Genomic DNA, 17,803 nt, shown 5'->3' on the forward strand with positions numbered 1-17,803 from the left:
GTCTAATACATCTAGTAATTGTAGAAATGTTCAGTATGATTACATGAAGTCACATCATAGTTTTAATATTTATTTAGCAGAGGAGTAAATTGAAACATCAGTTCTCTAGACCAATCAGGAAATGTATGCTTTGTGCTTTATAAGCTTACATTGAACATAGATGACGTAAGTTACCATACTCAAATGTAAGACAGAGAGAGGTAGAAGAAATAGCTGAGAACTTGAAAAGATATACTGTTATTGTCAACAAAGCAATGTCTTCTCTCTTCATAAAATTGTGTTTAGGGAATGTTAACAATTAAGCTTGTATACAATAGTAATTTTCAATGTATTTTTAAATTTATTTTTTCAAAATAATGACATTACCAAAAATTTTACATAGCCTGTATTGAATTCACACATTCAAATGAGGCTTTACCAGTAATAATGGGGATTAATACAGAGCTAGTGTTTGGCATTTGACTTTATCTCAAAGGAGCTAACTGCTCAATGAATTACAGAAGACTCATACTCTTTTATTTTTTCCTGGAAATTCAAAAGAAAAGCTTTACTAAATATTGACATATATATTTACTCCAAATTTTACATTTAGTGAAATAAGAATATCTCTAATAGCTCAGTTAACAACAGAAAGCTTCAAAAGATGATCTGAAAATGGCAGGCAAAATTTCTTTTTATTGTAGGCAATTACTTAAACTGGAAATTTGGCTTTATGCATAATAAGTCATGTGGGTAAAACATCCACATTGCAGTTAGGTTTCCAGTATCTAGCTTTTATTTATTTTTTAGCAATGACATTAACAAGATTTTGCCAGGTTATAAAAATGAGGGCTTTCTTGAGAATTACTTATAGTTTCCGAGTTGAATGGCAGAGCGCACATAGACACATCTGAAGGTGGATGGCTGTATCTCCCAGTACTGGACCGGGTTGCTGAAAAGACTCACACCCGAATAAGAAGCCTTTTTGGTATTGTGTCCAGGTGGGCAGAAGTCACTTGATCCAACTACAGAGATATTGTTGTTATGAAGGTAGACAACCTACAACATGAAACGACAGAAGATAATTATCATTCTCTAAATATGTTGAGGCCCTTCAGGTAAATATTTTATTCTTTTTATTATTTTTTCATCCTTCCTTTTTTTTTTTTTTTTTTTTTTGAGATGGAGTCTTGCTTTGTCACCCAGGCTGGAGTGCAGTGGCATGACCTCAGTGCATTGCAGCCTCTGCCTCCCAAGTTGAAGCTATTCTCCTGCTTCAGCCTCCTGAGTGGCTGGGACTACAGGCACACACCACCATGCCTGGCTAATTTTTGTTTTTAGTAGAGATGGGTTTTTACCATGTTGGCCAGGCTGGTCTTGAACTTCTGCCCTCAAGTGATCCAGCCACCTCAGCCTCCCAAAGTGCTTGGATTACAGGCGTGAGCCACTGCAACCGGCCCCACTTTGAATAACTGACTACTTCTCAGATTAAACTTTTGATTTCTCCCTTCCTTTTGAAAATTTGTTTTTCCCTTCTTTGGTCTTGTCTTCCCCATCTCAGTAAATTGCATGCCAATCATTTCAGATGCTCAGGCTGTATACATTGTCATTATCCTTGAGTTCCAATTCCCTTATGCTCTCTACATAATCAACAACAAATCTTGCTAGCTCAGCCTTCAAAATGTACACTAAATCTAGTTCTTTTCTCCATGTCTACTCCTACAGCCTTGTCCAAGTCACCATTGTTTCTTTCCAAATGATTGAAGTTGCCCTGACTATTCTTCCTGCTTCCCCTTTTGCCTTCTGAAATTTTATCCTTTTTTTTTAAGCTCTAAGAGCAATTGCTTTAAAAAGTAAACCAAATTATATGTTCTTTGCCTCGGAACTCCAGTGGTTTCCCATCTCATTCAGAATAATAAAATCTAAAGTTCTCAAAGGGGTCTACAAATCCTACATGGTCTGATATCCTTCTACTCTGACCTCCTCTTCTCTTACTGTACAAGTCAATCATCTGGTCTACTTGCTGCTCTTCTAACGCACAAAGCATGATCTCTTCTTAAGTTATCAACACCATTAACTCAACCTGGCATAATTTCTAAGGTGTCTTCAAGGCTTCCTGCCTCATGTAATTCACTTTTTCTTACCAGAGAGACCTTCCCTGATCACCCCATTCTGTCATTCTCTGGGGCAGAATTACATTTCTGCATTTTTCTTCATAGCATTATCAATATGTCACATATTATGCTTATTTGCTATTGTTTGTTTCTCTCCTCTAGAGTAAAAGCTCCATGAGACAGGAATGGTTCTGCTTATTTATGGCTGTATCTCCAGTACTAGAACAGAGCAGGTGTTCAATAAATATATGTTGAAGGAATAAATGTTATTTCATATATCAGGTCTACATGACTATATTGGGTCTACAGGAAATATTATGTTTTCAGGGCAAAAAAATATATAAACCTTTTAACAAAATTATATAGAACGAGAAAGTGCTGTGTAGTGAAAAAGAAAAAGAGAGCATAAAGTACAGCAATTGAAATAAAGAATCAGGAATTCCAAGAAATTCTTAAATATTAAATATCACAGCATTTAGAATAAATAGACCTAGGAAGTTTTAATAAACATGTATTTTACATAATACATTTTACTTGATGAATACAGTGCAATAAAATTAATCAGAGATTTTTTCTGAATTATGTTTTACAATCATGTTTAAGATAATGGTAATTTGTCCATAGATTTTCTTAGGGTCGCTAAATACCAGACTTATACAAAGAATGTTAGAAATGAGTTTACACTTCACTTTGAGGATATAAGTTCTGTAGGTCAAGAAGCAACTTCTCTGAAATCATACAAGCAAGGTTAAAACATAACGCTAAGACAACAAGGTCTTAAGTGAGCTATAAAACCTATGAAGTACTCCCTTAAAAAAATAACTTGAAAGGCTAGGCGTGGTGGTTTATGTCTGCAATCTCAGCACTTTGGGAGGTTGAGAAGGGTGGATCACGAGGTCAGGAGTTCAAGACCAGCCTGACCAACATGGCAAAATCCCGTTTCTACTAAAAATACAAAAATTAGCCGGGCATAGCGGCGCATGCCTATAATCTCAGCTACTTGGGAGGCTGAGGCAGGAGAATTGCTTGAACCTGAGAGGCGGAGGTTGCAGTGAGCTGAGATCGTGCCATTGCATGCAGTCCAGCCTAGGTGACAGAGCGAGACTTTTTCTCAAAAAAAAAAAAAAAAACTTGAAATATTTGCTCTACCCACTAGGACATTCACATTCATGTGCTGGCGAAAATGGCTTTGTTTCTGTAAGGGCTTAAAAGTGAATTAGTAGATGTCATATAAAAACAGAAACAAGGAATATTAAAGTGAAAGCAACACTTATATGCATGGTTTATGATTCTCATCTTTTGGAAGTTTCTTGTTGTCATTTACCATCCTCTATATTCCAGTAGTGATTAACAACTAAAGGAAGGGGTGTTTGGTGAGCATTTATGGTTAATCTTGAAAGTGAGAGAAGAAAATATCAAGACATAAGTATTAGTCTGTGTAGAGCAAAATAAAAGTAGATTCCAAACTCATTCTATGGGGTCAATATTTTCTAAGACCAAAGCCAGACAAAATTCATCATAAGAAAAAAAATGTAATCAAATCTCTCTTATGAATATGGACAAAAAATCTCTAACAAAATGTTAGGAAGCTACATTTCACAACATATAAAATGATTTTATACTATGGGACCAAAAATGATTTATCTCAGGGTTGTAAAATTGGTTTAACTTATGAAAATCAAAGTAATATCAATGTAATACACTATATCAAAAATATAAAGGTCAAAACTCGCATGATTATCTCAATAGACGCAGGAAAAACATGTAAGGAAAAAAAAACATTCATAATAAATGTTTTCAGTAAACTAGAAATAGAAGGGAACTTCCTCAACTTAATAAAGAGCATCTATAGAAGACCTGTGACTAACATCGTAACTAATGGTAAAATGAATGCCCCCTCCTCCTAAACTAACAAATAGGGCAAAGATGTTTAATTTCATCACCTTTATGCAACATTGTGCTGGAGATTCCAGCCAATGCAATGGGTGGGTTGTGGGGGAGGGGGGACCTAAAATAATCCAAATAAAATAACTAAAGCTGTCTATTTGCAAATAATATATTCTAAATATAGAATATCCAAAGGAACTCACAAAAATTACTGCAACTAAAAACAAATTTGGGATAGTACCAGGACAGCTCAATATATAAACATCAATTGTATTTTTATACATTAGCAGCAAACAAATAAAAAAGATTAACAATGCAAAACAGGCTGGGCGCGGTGGCTCACGCCTGTAATCCCAGCACTTTGGGAGGCCGAGACGGGCAGATCACGAGGTCAGGAGATCCAGACCATCCTGGCTAACACGGTGAAACCCCGTCTCTACTAAAATACAAAAAAAAAATTAGCCGGGCGTGGTGGCGGGCGCCTGTAGTCCCAGATACTGGGGAGACAGGAGAATGGCGTGAACCCGGGAGGCGGAGCTTGCAGTGAGCCGAGATGGCGCCACTACACTCCAGCCTGGGCGACAGAGCGAGACTCCCAACTCAAAACAAAAAACAAACAAACAAACAAAAAAGCAATTCAAAACAGCATCAAAAAGACAGAAAAAAATGAATGTAGTAAAAGAATTGCAAGACATGTATGCTAAAGATGACAAAAACTGTTGAGAAAAGGAAAAGAAGATATAAATAACCCTTGTTTGTGACTTGGAAGACTCAATATTATTAAGATAGTAATTCTTTCCAATGATCTGTAGATTCAAAACAATACCTTTCAAAGCCTTACAAGAATATTTTCCAGAAATGAAAAAGTTGATCATAAAATTGATATGGAATGCAAAGGAACCAGAATAGCCAAAATAACTGAAAAAAAAAGAACAAAGTTGGAGAACCTACATTTTCTATTTTCAAAACTTAATCAAAAGCTACAGTAATTGAAAGGTATAATACGGTCATATGACTAGACATATAGATAAATGTAATAGAACTGAAAGTCCAGAAATAAACCCTTACATTTATGATTGAGTGATTTTCAACAGATGAGACAATTCATTGGAGAAAGAATATTATTTCCAGCAAATGACATTGAGACAATTGCTACCCACATACAGAAAATGAATTAGACTCATATCATATACTAGAATTATCTCAAAATTAGATTATAAAACCAGTTTTATAAAATTATAAAATTTATAGATGCTAAAGAATTCTCAGAATCTATACAAAACTGTGGTCTATGAAACAAACAAAAAAAAAGATAAAATAGATTAATGATTCCCTGTGGCTGGAGATGACATATTATCTCACACCAGTCAGTATGGTGATTATTAAAAAGTCAGGAAATAGTAGATGCTGATGAGGCTGTGGAGAAATAGGAATGCTTTTACATTGTTAGTGAGAGTGTAAATTATTTCAATCATTGTGAAAGACAGTGTAACAATACCTCAAGGATCTAGAACAAGAAATACCATTTGACCCAGCAATCCTGTTACTGGGTATATACCCAAAGGAATATAAATCATTCTACTATAAAGACACATGCACACATATATTTATTGCAGCACTATTTACAATAGCAAAAACATGGAACCAATGCAAATGTCCATCAATGATAGACTGGATAAAGGAAATGTGGTACATATACACCATGGAATACTATGCAGTCATAAAACGGAATGAGATCATGTCCTTTGCAGGGACATGAATGAAACTAGAAGCCATTATCCTCAGCAAACTAACACAGGAACAGAAAACTAAATATTGCATGTTCTCACTCATAAGTGGAAGTTGAACATTGAGAACACACGGACACAGAGGGTAACAAAACACACAACAGGGTGTAGGGGGTGATGGGGGGGAACTTAGAGGACAGGTCAATAGGGGCAGCAAACCACCATGGCACATGTATACCTATATAACAAACTTGCACATTCTGGAAATGTATCCCTTTTTTTTAGAGGAAATAAAGAAAAATGATGAGGCTATGCCAAAAAGAGGCAAGAGCTAGACCATAGAAGCTCCTCCCAGTCAATTCTTGAATAATTTGAAAACTAAAATTAATAATGACGGTGAAAAAAAAAGAATTTTGATTTTACTTGTGGCTTCAAACTCCCCCTACTCACTATGGCACCACCACCAACAGCACCCCTATTGAAAAAAATCAGCATTACAAAAGACTCTAAGTTTCATCTCCATACTTTTAAATCAAAAACTTTATTGAAATCTAGCTAATGTAAGTTGTGCTTCTTGATTTAATTTTGTTATGGTATTTTGTCATAGAAATTCTAACTAAGACACTCTGAAAAAAAAATTCTAAGAAGAGCTTCCTGTCTCCTAGCATCCTATAAGCGGGGTGGGAGTCTTGCTCTCTGGATATTCCTCACATAAGCAGTGGCTTTGCATTACCTGGATGTACTTATGCTCTGCCAGCCCACCAGGTACTCTGGTAAGCTTGTTGTTGTCCAAGTGAAGCTCCCTCAGATGAGGCGTGTTGGCCAGAGAGCCATTGTCGACAGTAGAGATGCTGTTGAAACTCAATCCCAACCTGCAACAGAAAGCAGAAATGAAAGCAAACACCACACATGGATGCCTTTCTTACATGCATTGTGTAATTAATCAAGTCTATAGGAAAGGACATTTTTTGTTTCTGTACTTAACTGTTCCCAGTTCTTGGAGTGCTTTCTCCAATCTCTCTGAGCCTGGACAAAGCCCATGTATTGTTAAAGTCTCGGCTCGAAGTCACTCTCTTTGAGATACATCTGACAGAACGTGATTGGCCATAGTCTCCTATTTCTTACAATATCCTAAGTTATTAATATTATTAGAACATAATATTCCTAATAATTTATTTTTAAAAACCATTCACTTATTCAAATATTTATTTGTATATTTAATAAACAAATGTTCTTGAAAACTTATTATGTGCATGATATTATGTTAGGCATTGTGAGGGACAGAGATCTCATGGATCAAAAACCACTTTTCCCATCAAAGAATATTTTACCTAGTAAAGGAGTTGATTACACACACACACACACACACGCATATATATAACTATATATATATATTCAAAGATATATTTTATATTTATTTATCCACCATGAAATGTATATATAAAAACGGGAGTGAGTAAATCTGGCATGATACTGTGCTTCTCTGTAGGGACAGTCAGCAATATATACAGATCAAAAATAACATAGTGTTCCTTGAAGACAAATGAAAATGTTTGCCAGATTGAAGTTATGTTTGAAACCACGACAAGTACTAGTATCACTTATTTTTTAAAAAAATCATTAAGAAGGGCCAGCAAAAACAAAACAACAAAAGCTTTTCTTTTGTTGATCTACATTAAATGTCCAGAGATACTTTATTTTAAACTTTTCAGAGAAAAGGGGGTTAGAGAATCTCATAACTATTAAAATAGTGATTTGTGTGATGCTCAATATTTCTCTGTCTTGCTAGATTTCATTTTAATGTATTTTCAAATTCTGTAAACTGTGTTATAATTTACTTAACCTTCTGTTTGATGCAACTAAGTTAGAACATATTAAATGCACATACTGATTTAATCACACACTTTGTGTATAAAATATAACTAATCTGTAAACAGTGTAGTATTAATAAAATGTGAAGCTGATCTTGGTGGTTTCAGTAAATGTAACTATTTCATGGGCTTCTTCTCAAGAAATCATTAGATATGCTGAAGTTTGAGATAATTAGAAACAACAGCAGCAGCGAAAATGTAGTACAGTCAAAAATCAATCATCAAGTTTTTAATTCTTATCATATAAGCACTAATATACCTAGCCATTGTTCTGATAGAATGTAATGAAAGATTATTACTTAGCCAAATTATTCAGTCCTTTCAGGCTAGCTGCATCAACTCTGCTGATTTTGTTGCCATCAAGATGTAATTCAGTAAGGGAAGGAGGAAGACCTGGATGTGAAGTTGAAGATGTTAAATTAGCAGATGAACATTATAAGTATGGAATGTGGACAGACTTAAAGAAGTCATATGCCATCAATTTTCTAAAAGACACACAGTTTCAAAGAAACAGTTTTACTTATCTTTTTTTTCATCCCTTTTATAATAATGTGTGCTTTTGGAAGTAGTGGAAGCCCTTACTATTTTCTCTTAGGTTGACTTTAACAAAACCTGGATTGTTTTATCATGTAGTTGATTTTTGTTCTTGGAATAGAAGAACTGAAGTCAATGCTGAGTCTCATTATTCTCTTCTACCTTTGTTAATGGGCTAAAATTGACATTGATAAAAGATAGTAACTGCAAAGTGGGAAGGTCACTATTCGAACCACAATGAAGAGATTACATATAAATCGAACCCATATATAAACTTAATTGTCGATTTCATTAATGAGCATCATTAAAAATTAACACTGATATGCTGTGCTGGTCTTAGCCTTAATTGACTTTTCCATAAAAACATCAAATACCTCCGCAAAATGTCTGTGTAGAAACAGCTAACGTTTACTCATGCCTATTAAATCCAGAATGTTTATGCAAGAGGAGTGGAGAGGTCTATAATCAAGTGATCTACCATATGTGGAACACCTGGGGGAATAATTTTAGATCCAAAGTACCCACTAAACCTCTAGATAGTACTTGCATGGCTGTAATTTCCAAAGATTGAGTATTATAAATATAAAAGTTTAAATATTTTATTTTCATTTCCTCCTAGCGTCTGAAGATGTATTATATTTTATACAGCTTTTAAAATAGCATATTGTTCCACTTAATAGCAGTAGATACAGAGAAAATAGCAAATTGGTTACGTGTAGAAAGAACATCTGATTGGCAGAAAGTCTTGACTATTTGTCTATGAAGACACAGAACTGAAAAACCATAGGTTTCATTTTCTCTAAAATTTTTATCACATCACACTGAATTCTGTTTACATTGTCCATTTAATAGAATAGTTTAGTCCATATTTGACTTGAAAATGTTTCTTAGTTTCCTATGGTAGCATATTTTGTGTGGTAGCTGCTAGGAAAAGGAACATCTATTTATTGTATGTCTGTTACTCACCGAACATTGACCTTGGCACTTTTCCTACCTCAAATCCTTTAAGCCTCTCAAAATATAAACTATTGGTCACTCATCCCCTTTCACAGATAAAGAAATAAGACTCAAAGTTACAAATTTTGTAGATTATCTTTCTATTAGGTAGGGAATGTAATATGCTGATAGATGGCAAAAAAGAAGTTAAAATAGCATGTTCTTAACTGGAGGAAATGAAATAACAAGTACATTTTTCTTATAAATAAATGTTAGGAAATCACAATCACTCTGGGAATGAGGGATTTCAACCACTTGATTCTCCTGAGAATAAACAAATATGCTTTTAAATACCCCCATAGTAGAGCAAGTGTGTTTATAACAGAGCAAGTTTAATACACACCCTTTCTTCTCTATCACCATGAAGATATGGTATTTTTTAATGCAGTGCCTCTAGGACACCAATTGCTATCATATCCATCACCCTTACTTAGTTTCAAAGTGTCTCCCGTTTTGGGATGTCGGTTTCCCAAATGTAAAGTTATAGTTAGGAAGAAGTTTGACTATGGGAAAAAACTTTGCAAAGGTTTGAGATAGACAAATTTATAAAGTGCATCATTAGCTTCTGCAACTGTGGCATTGAGTTAAAGAACCCATACTCTAGTTCTTTTATTTATTTATTTATTTTAAATTTTCTTTTTTCTTTTCCTTTTTTAAGATAAAATATATTGAGGTTTATATTGGGCCAAGTACTTGTGTGTACATTACAAGCCTTACTTCTACATAGTAATCCTCACAATAATCCTAGTGGATAAGTGTTATTAATAGCTCTATGTAACAGATAACAAACCTGAGGTTATAGAAATGCAGAATAATTATCCTAAAGTCACAGTACAACTAAATGACTGAGTTAGGTCTCTCACCCAGGTTGGTCTAAGAGTATGATTTTTATAGTCTCTACACTACTTTCTACTGCCTTTCCATTTCCATGAGTGATGGGAGAAAATATCACCAGGAGGTTGCTGATATTCAGGCATAAGTATCCCAGCCTAAGCAAGGTGGAATCATGTATTAGATAGGCGTTAACGATGAATAGAAAGAAGGACTTAATATGCCAACACAGCGAAATAGTTAAACACACGAGTTCTGACATCAGCACCACACAATTCCATCTCTGCCGCTTCCTAACTCTACGAACTTAATTATAATTGTCTTTACCTGTTTAAGCCTCATTTTCCACTTTCATGAAACAGGAATGATAACACTACTATATAGGGATGTTGTAAGAATCATATAAAAGACTCCATGACAAGCATTTGGCATGATACACGGAACTAAATACATGCTTAATAAATTGTAGTTACTTAACTTTTCTATTAAGTGGTGGTAAATAAAAGCAAGCTATAAATGATGAAGAAAGAATACTTGGGATAGATAGAAGACATAGCAAAGTAAAGGAAAAGAGACCATGAAATGACAAAAGGTATGAGTGAAGGATATTTTGGAGCATGCATTAAGAGGGACAGCAAAGTCTGAGACTGTGCTAAATGTAAGTCATCTGGCTGCATGAAATAAATTTCAGCAAGAATTTTAGCAAGATCTATCTATCTAATCTCTCTCTCTCTCTCTCTCTCTCTCTCTCTCTCTCTCTCTCAAACCCCAATTTATATCTATCTGAGATATAAATATTTCATTCCTGCACTGGGGATACCAAAAGATCACTTGGTACATGCAACAAATTGGAGATTCAACACGAAAGTGCTTTATAAATTATAAATCAGTCTTTATCATCTACATATCTACCTATCCCAGTAGTTGCTACTAAGGAAGTCAAAAGCATGCTCTGTATTCAAAAGACTAGGAATAGGGCAAGGGGTGGTAAGAAAGCATCCTATGGAATATGTACTTTCAGGAGTCAAAATTTCTATAAAAGAACAATAAAGCACAACTGATGTTTTCTGTGGCCAAATGCCTACATTTTTGTAGGCACTCAAGAACAAGGCATCTAAGTTAAGAAAGGGACACACTGAGGGTAAAACTAGAGAATACAGAGGGCTTTTGTGAGACTGAAAAAACCAAGAGTAGGAATGATGTGCAAGTTAGAGGAATTTTTTTATTGGTGGTTTGATGCCTTTTCTAATTCACAAAGACTGGTTTTTGTGCCTCTCCTGGGAATCCCTTGGAACAATTAAATTACCCTTGTGGCTATGTGGTCATTGCTGTGTATTTGTCTGGCTTGGTTTTAGATAGTAAGCTCCTAAAGGCATGTAGCATATCCTATTCCCTGCCCTGTCTTAAGTGTGTGGTACATCGCCTACATATACTGATTGTTCAGAACATTTTAAACGAATAATAGAGAGTTATATTAATTCCCTACTTATCTATATCCTAAATATTTCTCTAATTATTTATTTAACTTTAAAACAACTTGATGAAGTGGACAGCAGTATTATTTCCACTTGACAGATAAAGAGATAGAGGACAAACGAATAACTTTTTCAAAGTCTTTGAACAATTTGATGGCAATTTGGGCTCCAGCAAACTGACTCCAAAATCTACACTCTTCACAACACACAACTACCACTATCATTTAGATATTAATAACTGGAAAAAAAATTCCCTAAGGTATTGCAGACCCAACGTGAAAATTGTATTAATTTCAGAGGTACTCCCATATATCTTTTTTTTTTTTTTGCAAACACCAAGGCATGCTAATTTTTTAAATAAATATAGCTTTTCTTTGTGATTTCACAATATTGTAAAATCACTGTGCATTAAGTTGTGTCTTAGAGTAGACATTAACAGGAGTCTACCCATCTCTACAGTGAGCCTGGATGGCCCGGTGGCCCCAGACTGAATCACTGGATGTAACACTAGCAGTAATAGAGAATTTGCTGGAAATGTAAACACTAGATGAAACACTAACAGTAATAGAGAATTTGCTGCAAATAAGGTTGGTCTCTTAAGTGACAATTCAAGTTTCCACAAGATTTTTTTTTAATTAAAGTCTTTGAATTTAAATTTTTCAAAATGCTTTGGAGAATCCTCTATCACCTTGAGGAATGCTGGTGATATTGGTGTCAGCAATGCGGATGTAGGAGAGCTTCTTCATTCCCTGGAAAGCCCCATTTTCAATTCCTGAGCTCTTCAGCGGATTGGTGCCCAGTTCTACAAATGTAATAAGAGGAAGGATTTTAGAGGAAATTTTAGGATATTACTAGTCACTGTAGTATCTGTTTCAGCAAGCAATCTATAAAGAAATAGGGATTAATATCAACTTGACTGAAAAACAAAAGTGAAATTAAAGGGCATGCTCCTCAGGAAAATAGCAAAATGGGATAAAAATTTCCCTTATTAAAACAAACAAAAGCCAAACCAACAATGACTTATGAATAATAATGACTTATGAAAAAGACTATTAGTGAAAGCAATAACAATAAAATTATTTAAGACGAATACAGAGGTTTGCCCAGAAATCAACTAAAGCAAGTTTACAATTCCCATCTTATGTTATTTATTACTTTCCTAAGGTATTTTAAAATTTTGTTAAAGAATTTCAATCTAGCATTTTATAAGCCAATAATAAAATTACAATTTTTACTATATGTTTAGTGAAACATTATCACTTTTGTTTTGTTTTGTTTCGTTTTGAGACGGAGTTTTGTTCTCTCGCCCAGGCTGAAGTACAGTGGCGCGATCTCGGCTCACGGCAAGCTCTGCCTCCCGGGTTCACGCCATTCTCCTGCCTCCGCCTCCCTAGTAGCTGGAACTACCCGCCCCGCAACCACTAATTTTTTGTATTTGTAGTAGAGACGGGTTTTCACCGTGTTAGCCAGGATAGTCTCAATCTCCTGACCTCGTGATCCGCCTGCTCCACCTTCCCAAAGTGCTGGGACTACAGGCGTGAGCCACCACACCCAGCCATAACGTATTTTTAAAGCAAATGATTTATGAGTGTTTAGAATACAACAGGTCCCCAAAATGAAAAGGTATCTCAAAATATCTCTAGTTAAGCACTATTTAAACTCATTTTTGCATATTGTGCGTGTGGTAGGGTAACTTCAGCCCTAGGGTTTTCTCCGTGTTCTCAGATACTCAAGAACAGACATAAAAATATCACTGTAAGGTCCAGATTCAAAATCCCAATTTCTCTTGGCCCTGCTCTTAAAAATCACATAGGCTCCAGGCATGTAGGTTGTAGCTGATTTACCTTACTGCACCTAAAACCCAGTTGAAATTTCTTAAGGTAAAACTTGAGTTTTGCTCTTCAAGTTATAAAAATGTCTGTACCTATGACAATCATCTGGTTCAGTCCATTGAAAGTAGTTTTTCGCACTTTGGTGATCTCATTCTCATGGGCACGCAGCTCCTGAAGAGTTTTGGGCATTTTTTCTGGCAATTCCTTCAGCTGATTCTTGGACAGATAAAGTCGTTCCAACTTCACCAAAGGTGTAAATGCTCCAGGGCTAATTTTGCTAATTTTATTGTTGACAAGAATCAATGCCTGTAGATAGTGAAGAAAAACATCTCCTTAGATCCACAACCTTCCACATACATGTAAAATGAGTGCATGTTTGTTCATTCCATTCATAGGGATGGCAGAGAAATCTAAAACATTGCAAGAAATCAGAGAAAAAAATAAGTAAGTATTAGTTCTTTACTTAAGAAGTGTATAGGACAGATGCGGTGACTCACGCCTGTAATCCCAGCACTTTGTGAGGCCAAGGTGGGTGGATCACTTGAGGCCAGGAGTTCGAGACAAGCCTGGCCAGCATGGCAAAACCCCATCTGTACCAAAAATACAAAAATTAGCTGGACGTGGTGGTGTATGCCTGTAGTCCCAGCTACTTGGGAGGCTGAGGCAGGAGGATTGCTTGAGCCCGGGAGGCAGAGGTTGCAGGGAGCCGAGATCGCACCACTGCACTCCAGCCTTGGTGACAAGGAGAGACTGTCTCAAAAAAAAAAAAAAAAAAAAAAAAGTCTAATATCAGGACCTGAAAATCAGGAATGAGGAGGAGGGAAATGTAATAAGATATATAATATGCCCATAAACATACATGCACCCTACACACACAGACATGTATGTGTGTATATATACATGTATATATGTATGTAATTTTTAAATAATAAATACACCTAACAATTGAAATGACCCAAGATACCTGAAAATAATCAATGCCACAAACATCCATCCCGCAGTCAGCTTTTTAATCTAAAAGTCCATCTTCATTGATTGTGATCATGTATTCCGCAACAAAAAGATGATACCAATTTATGCCATCACGAGCAATGCAAGGAACTAAACTTTTTCTGCAGCCTTGCAATATTTGATATTATCTTTCTTAAGAGTATGGCCAAAATAATATCACATTGTAGTTCATTGCTTTTCTATTTCCTTGTCATTTAAAAAGGTTAAGCTATATATTTTTTTATTTTCCTACCATTTATTGTATTTTTTGGAGAGAGGAGATTGCTTGATCACAAATACTTCTCATGTTTATTAAATTTTAATATATTTTAATAATTGATTTAGAGAATAAATAAATGGTCAATATGACACAGAGAGCCTTAACATATTTTTCTCCTGATTTTTTTTTTTGCCTTTTTTATGTGTAAAGATTTTATATGACAAATAAGTTAATATTTTGGGTAATTATTTGATTTTTATTTCTGAGTTCTTCTTATGTAGAAATTACCTCTAATTCATTGTTACTTTGCTTATAACAATTGCTAGGCCTATTTTTGGACTATTTTATTCTTTTTCAATTATCTGTATGCCTAAGAAAACCACTTATTATTTCAAGCCACTTTGTTAACTNCTTCTCATGTTTATTAAATTTTAATATATTTTAATAATTGATTTAGAGAATAAATAAATGGTCAATATGACACAGAGAGCCTTAACATATTTTCTCCTGATTTTTTTTTTTGCCTTTTTTATGTGTAAAGATTTTATATGACAAATAAGTTAATATTTTGGGTAATTATTTGATTTTATTTCTGAGTTCTTCTTATGTAGAAATTACCTCTAATTCATTGTTACTTTGCTTATAACAATTGCTAGGCCTATTTTTGGACTATTTTATTCTTTTTCAATTATCTGTATGCCTAAGAAAACCACTTATTATTTCAAGCCACTTTGTTAACTATTTATAAGGAGCTTACAGTAACTTATTAAGGTCTAATTTTACATTTTCAATTGTAGTATAAGTTTTACATATATGAGAATATGGAGGGACAGAAGGGGACCTGTAATAGGAAAGCGAGTATTTTTAGTCTCAGAAATGCAAGAATGTTTTCTAAAGGTAATAGCTGATTAATTAATGTATGTATATCCTCACATAGTCCACATTACTTGATTAATTAAAAATTATTATTAAGTAATATAATCTTTTAAATAATCCTGAAAGATGCATTGGTTGATCGATACAAAATACTAACACATTGCGATCAATAACCAAAAGTTCAAAAACCTGTGGGAGTTAAGGTCATAAAAAAGTTGACATTAATAAACACAAATCAGGGAAAAGCCAGTGCAAGCTGAGTGGAGTGTGATGACATATATCATTACAAGACATCCAAAATTGTGGATGCCTAATGAAAATCGCAAAGGAGATATTCAATTCTTATCCATGGAGGAAAATTTTAAAAGTGTGATGTAATTAAATGTATTAAACATGATCTGAAAAATCTGTATTATGTTAAATGTTTTTAAAACCTGACTTTTAATATCATTTTTTTTCTCCAAAGCCATTTATATAGGGCTTACACTGTACCAAATATTGTTCTAAGGTCTTTCCTGGTGACTGTTATATTTATAGGCAATTATTAGTGCACATACTCAAGCCAGAATTCCGAGTTTAGAATCTCAAGTTCTGAGTCTTAGTTGGCCTGTGACTATGAGCAAGTAACTTAACCTTTCTGTGCCCATTTAAAGGACATATCAAGTGTGATTACCTCATAAGAATAGTTATAGGAATTAAATAAGTTAATGTATATAAGGTACTAAGAACAGTGCCTAGTATATATAGTAATCGCTAAACAAGTGTTTGCTTTTGTTCAGTCTTTGACAATTTTGTTGATTTTAATTAAAAAATGTTCCTTACTCAACTTATTAAGCTTCAATTCAAAGAAAATACAGTAAATGTTGGCATTACCACACTTAATTTTCCATCATTTTATAGAACAATTATGTAGCTTTTCCTACTATTTATAGGTATAAAATTACTCTTATACAACATGTACCACTCCTAATGAAGCACAGACAGGGAACATGATTCTGTTAAATTCTTTCTATTTTAATCCTTGCTAAATTTTCATTTCTCTCCTTCCTTGAGTGTTGCTTGGCTAGCTGAAATTATGATGTTTATTTGCAAAATAACAAGGATAGAAAGGATCATGAATGAAAGAGTAAGAGAAAAATAGCTGTTTAACATCCTCTGAATGGTTGAAGGCTCTAATGAACTCTCTTTATTCATCTGATGTATATTTTGAAGTAGAAAGAAAGAGATTGTCAAGATAATGGCTGCTTAAAAACATAGTTAGAAGGAGACTTGGGAAAAGAAAGAACACATTATTACAAATGCCAGATTTAATAAGAATGTCACGGACACTAGCTGTCACTTATTTAAGGATATAAAGGGTTTTTTTAAAAATATTCAGATTATACTTAAATGTACAGGAAGTTGAGATGAGAGTAAGAATGTTTCATCCTTTTAAAAAGTAGCTAAACGGCAAACTTACGCAAATAAAAGTTTTAAAAATATTTTAGTAATCTAAATTTAGTAATATTCATTTTTTATGGTCTCCTTTTTAAACTTATGCCAACAGTAGCTTAAACAGCCATTAACAAACTTTGCTGGTTTCACCATCAGCTCATTCCCAGTGAAAGCTTAAGGTGAAGGCAGGGAATTGGTGAATAAGTTTCTAATCGGCGGAAAGAGACCCAAAGGTCGGAACCTCCAGTTTGTCCTTATTCTCCATTGTTTCAGCTGTTTCTTTCACTCTAGCCAACTTGTATTTTTATTTGTCTGCTTCTTATTTTCTTCTGCCTTTGCTTTCTTCTTGTACAGAAAGTCCTTTTCTCTTTGCCTTTCAAACTTCTGCTGATCATCTAACATTCCTTCCTCGCATATTCTCTCAAAACTGTGTCTGGTAATTGGATAAATAATGATGCCTAATTTTTCCTTTTACTTTATGTCTTTAACACTCACTACTTACATCATATTGTGCTTATATTGTTGGACACATCAATAAATTGATTATGGGACTGTTTTATCTATCATTTTTTTTTTTTTTTTTTTTTTTTTTTTTTTTTTTTTTTTTCTGAGATGGAGTCTCACTCCGTCGTCCAAGCTGGAGTGCAGTGGCGCGATCTCGACTCACTGAACCTCTGCCTCCCGAGTTCAAGTGATTCTCCGGCCTCAGACTCCCGAGTAGCTTGGAATACAAGAACGCACCACCATGCCCAGCTAATTTTTTATTTTTAGTAGAGACGGGGTTTCACCAAGTTGGCCAGGATGGTCTTGATCTCTTGACCTTGTGATCCGCCCACCTTGGCCTCCCAAAGTGCTGGGATTACAGGTGTGAGCCACCGCACCCAGCCTTTCTGCATTTTTTAAATGATTCCTTGTAGAGTCTTAAAATTTTAGAAAAAAAAATTTTCTTCCTTTAAAAAAATCTGGTATATTTTCTTCTAATGGCTAAATGTTAACTGCTTTTCCCATCTTGGTTGTTGGAAAGTTTGTACTAAATG

At 34.6% G+C, this 17,803-nt stretch overlaps 1 protein-coding gene across 1 annotated transcript in view; it reads right to left on the reverse strand.

The window, feature by feature from the left end:
* Positions 1-317: 317 nt before the first annotated feature.
* Positions 318-17,803, reverse strand: part of DCN (decorin) — a 36,185-nt gene continuing 18,699 nt past the window's right edge. The window contains exons 4-8 of the mRNA XM_017868371.1: positions 13,339-13,552; positions 12,103-12,216; positions 7,878-7,971; positions 6,441-6,579; positions 318-1,038 (exon numbers count right to left, since the gene is read on the reverse strand). Of these exons, the coding sequence (XP_017723860.1) occupies positions 844-1,038; positions 6,441-6,579; positions 7,878-7,971; positions 12,103-12,216; positions 13,339-13,552 (756 nt within the window). The 3' untranslated portion in view covers positions 318-843. The remainder of the gene's footprint in view (positions 1,039-6,440; positions 6,580-7,877; positions 7,972-12,102; positions 12,217-13,338; positions 13,553-17,803) is intronic.

Source organism: Rhinopithecus bieti, unplaced genomic scaffold, assembly GCF_001698545.2.
Source record: "Rhinopithecus bieti isolate Rb0 unplaced genomic scaffold, ASM169854v2 scaffold_2453, whole genome shotgun sequence".
Lineage (NCBI taxonomy): Eukaryota > Metazoa > Chordata > Mammalia > Primates > Cercopithecidae > Rhinopithecus > Rhinopithecus bieti.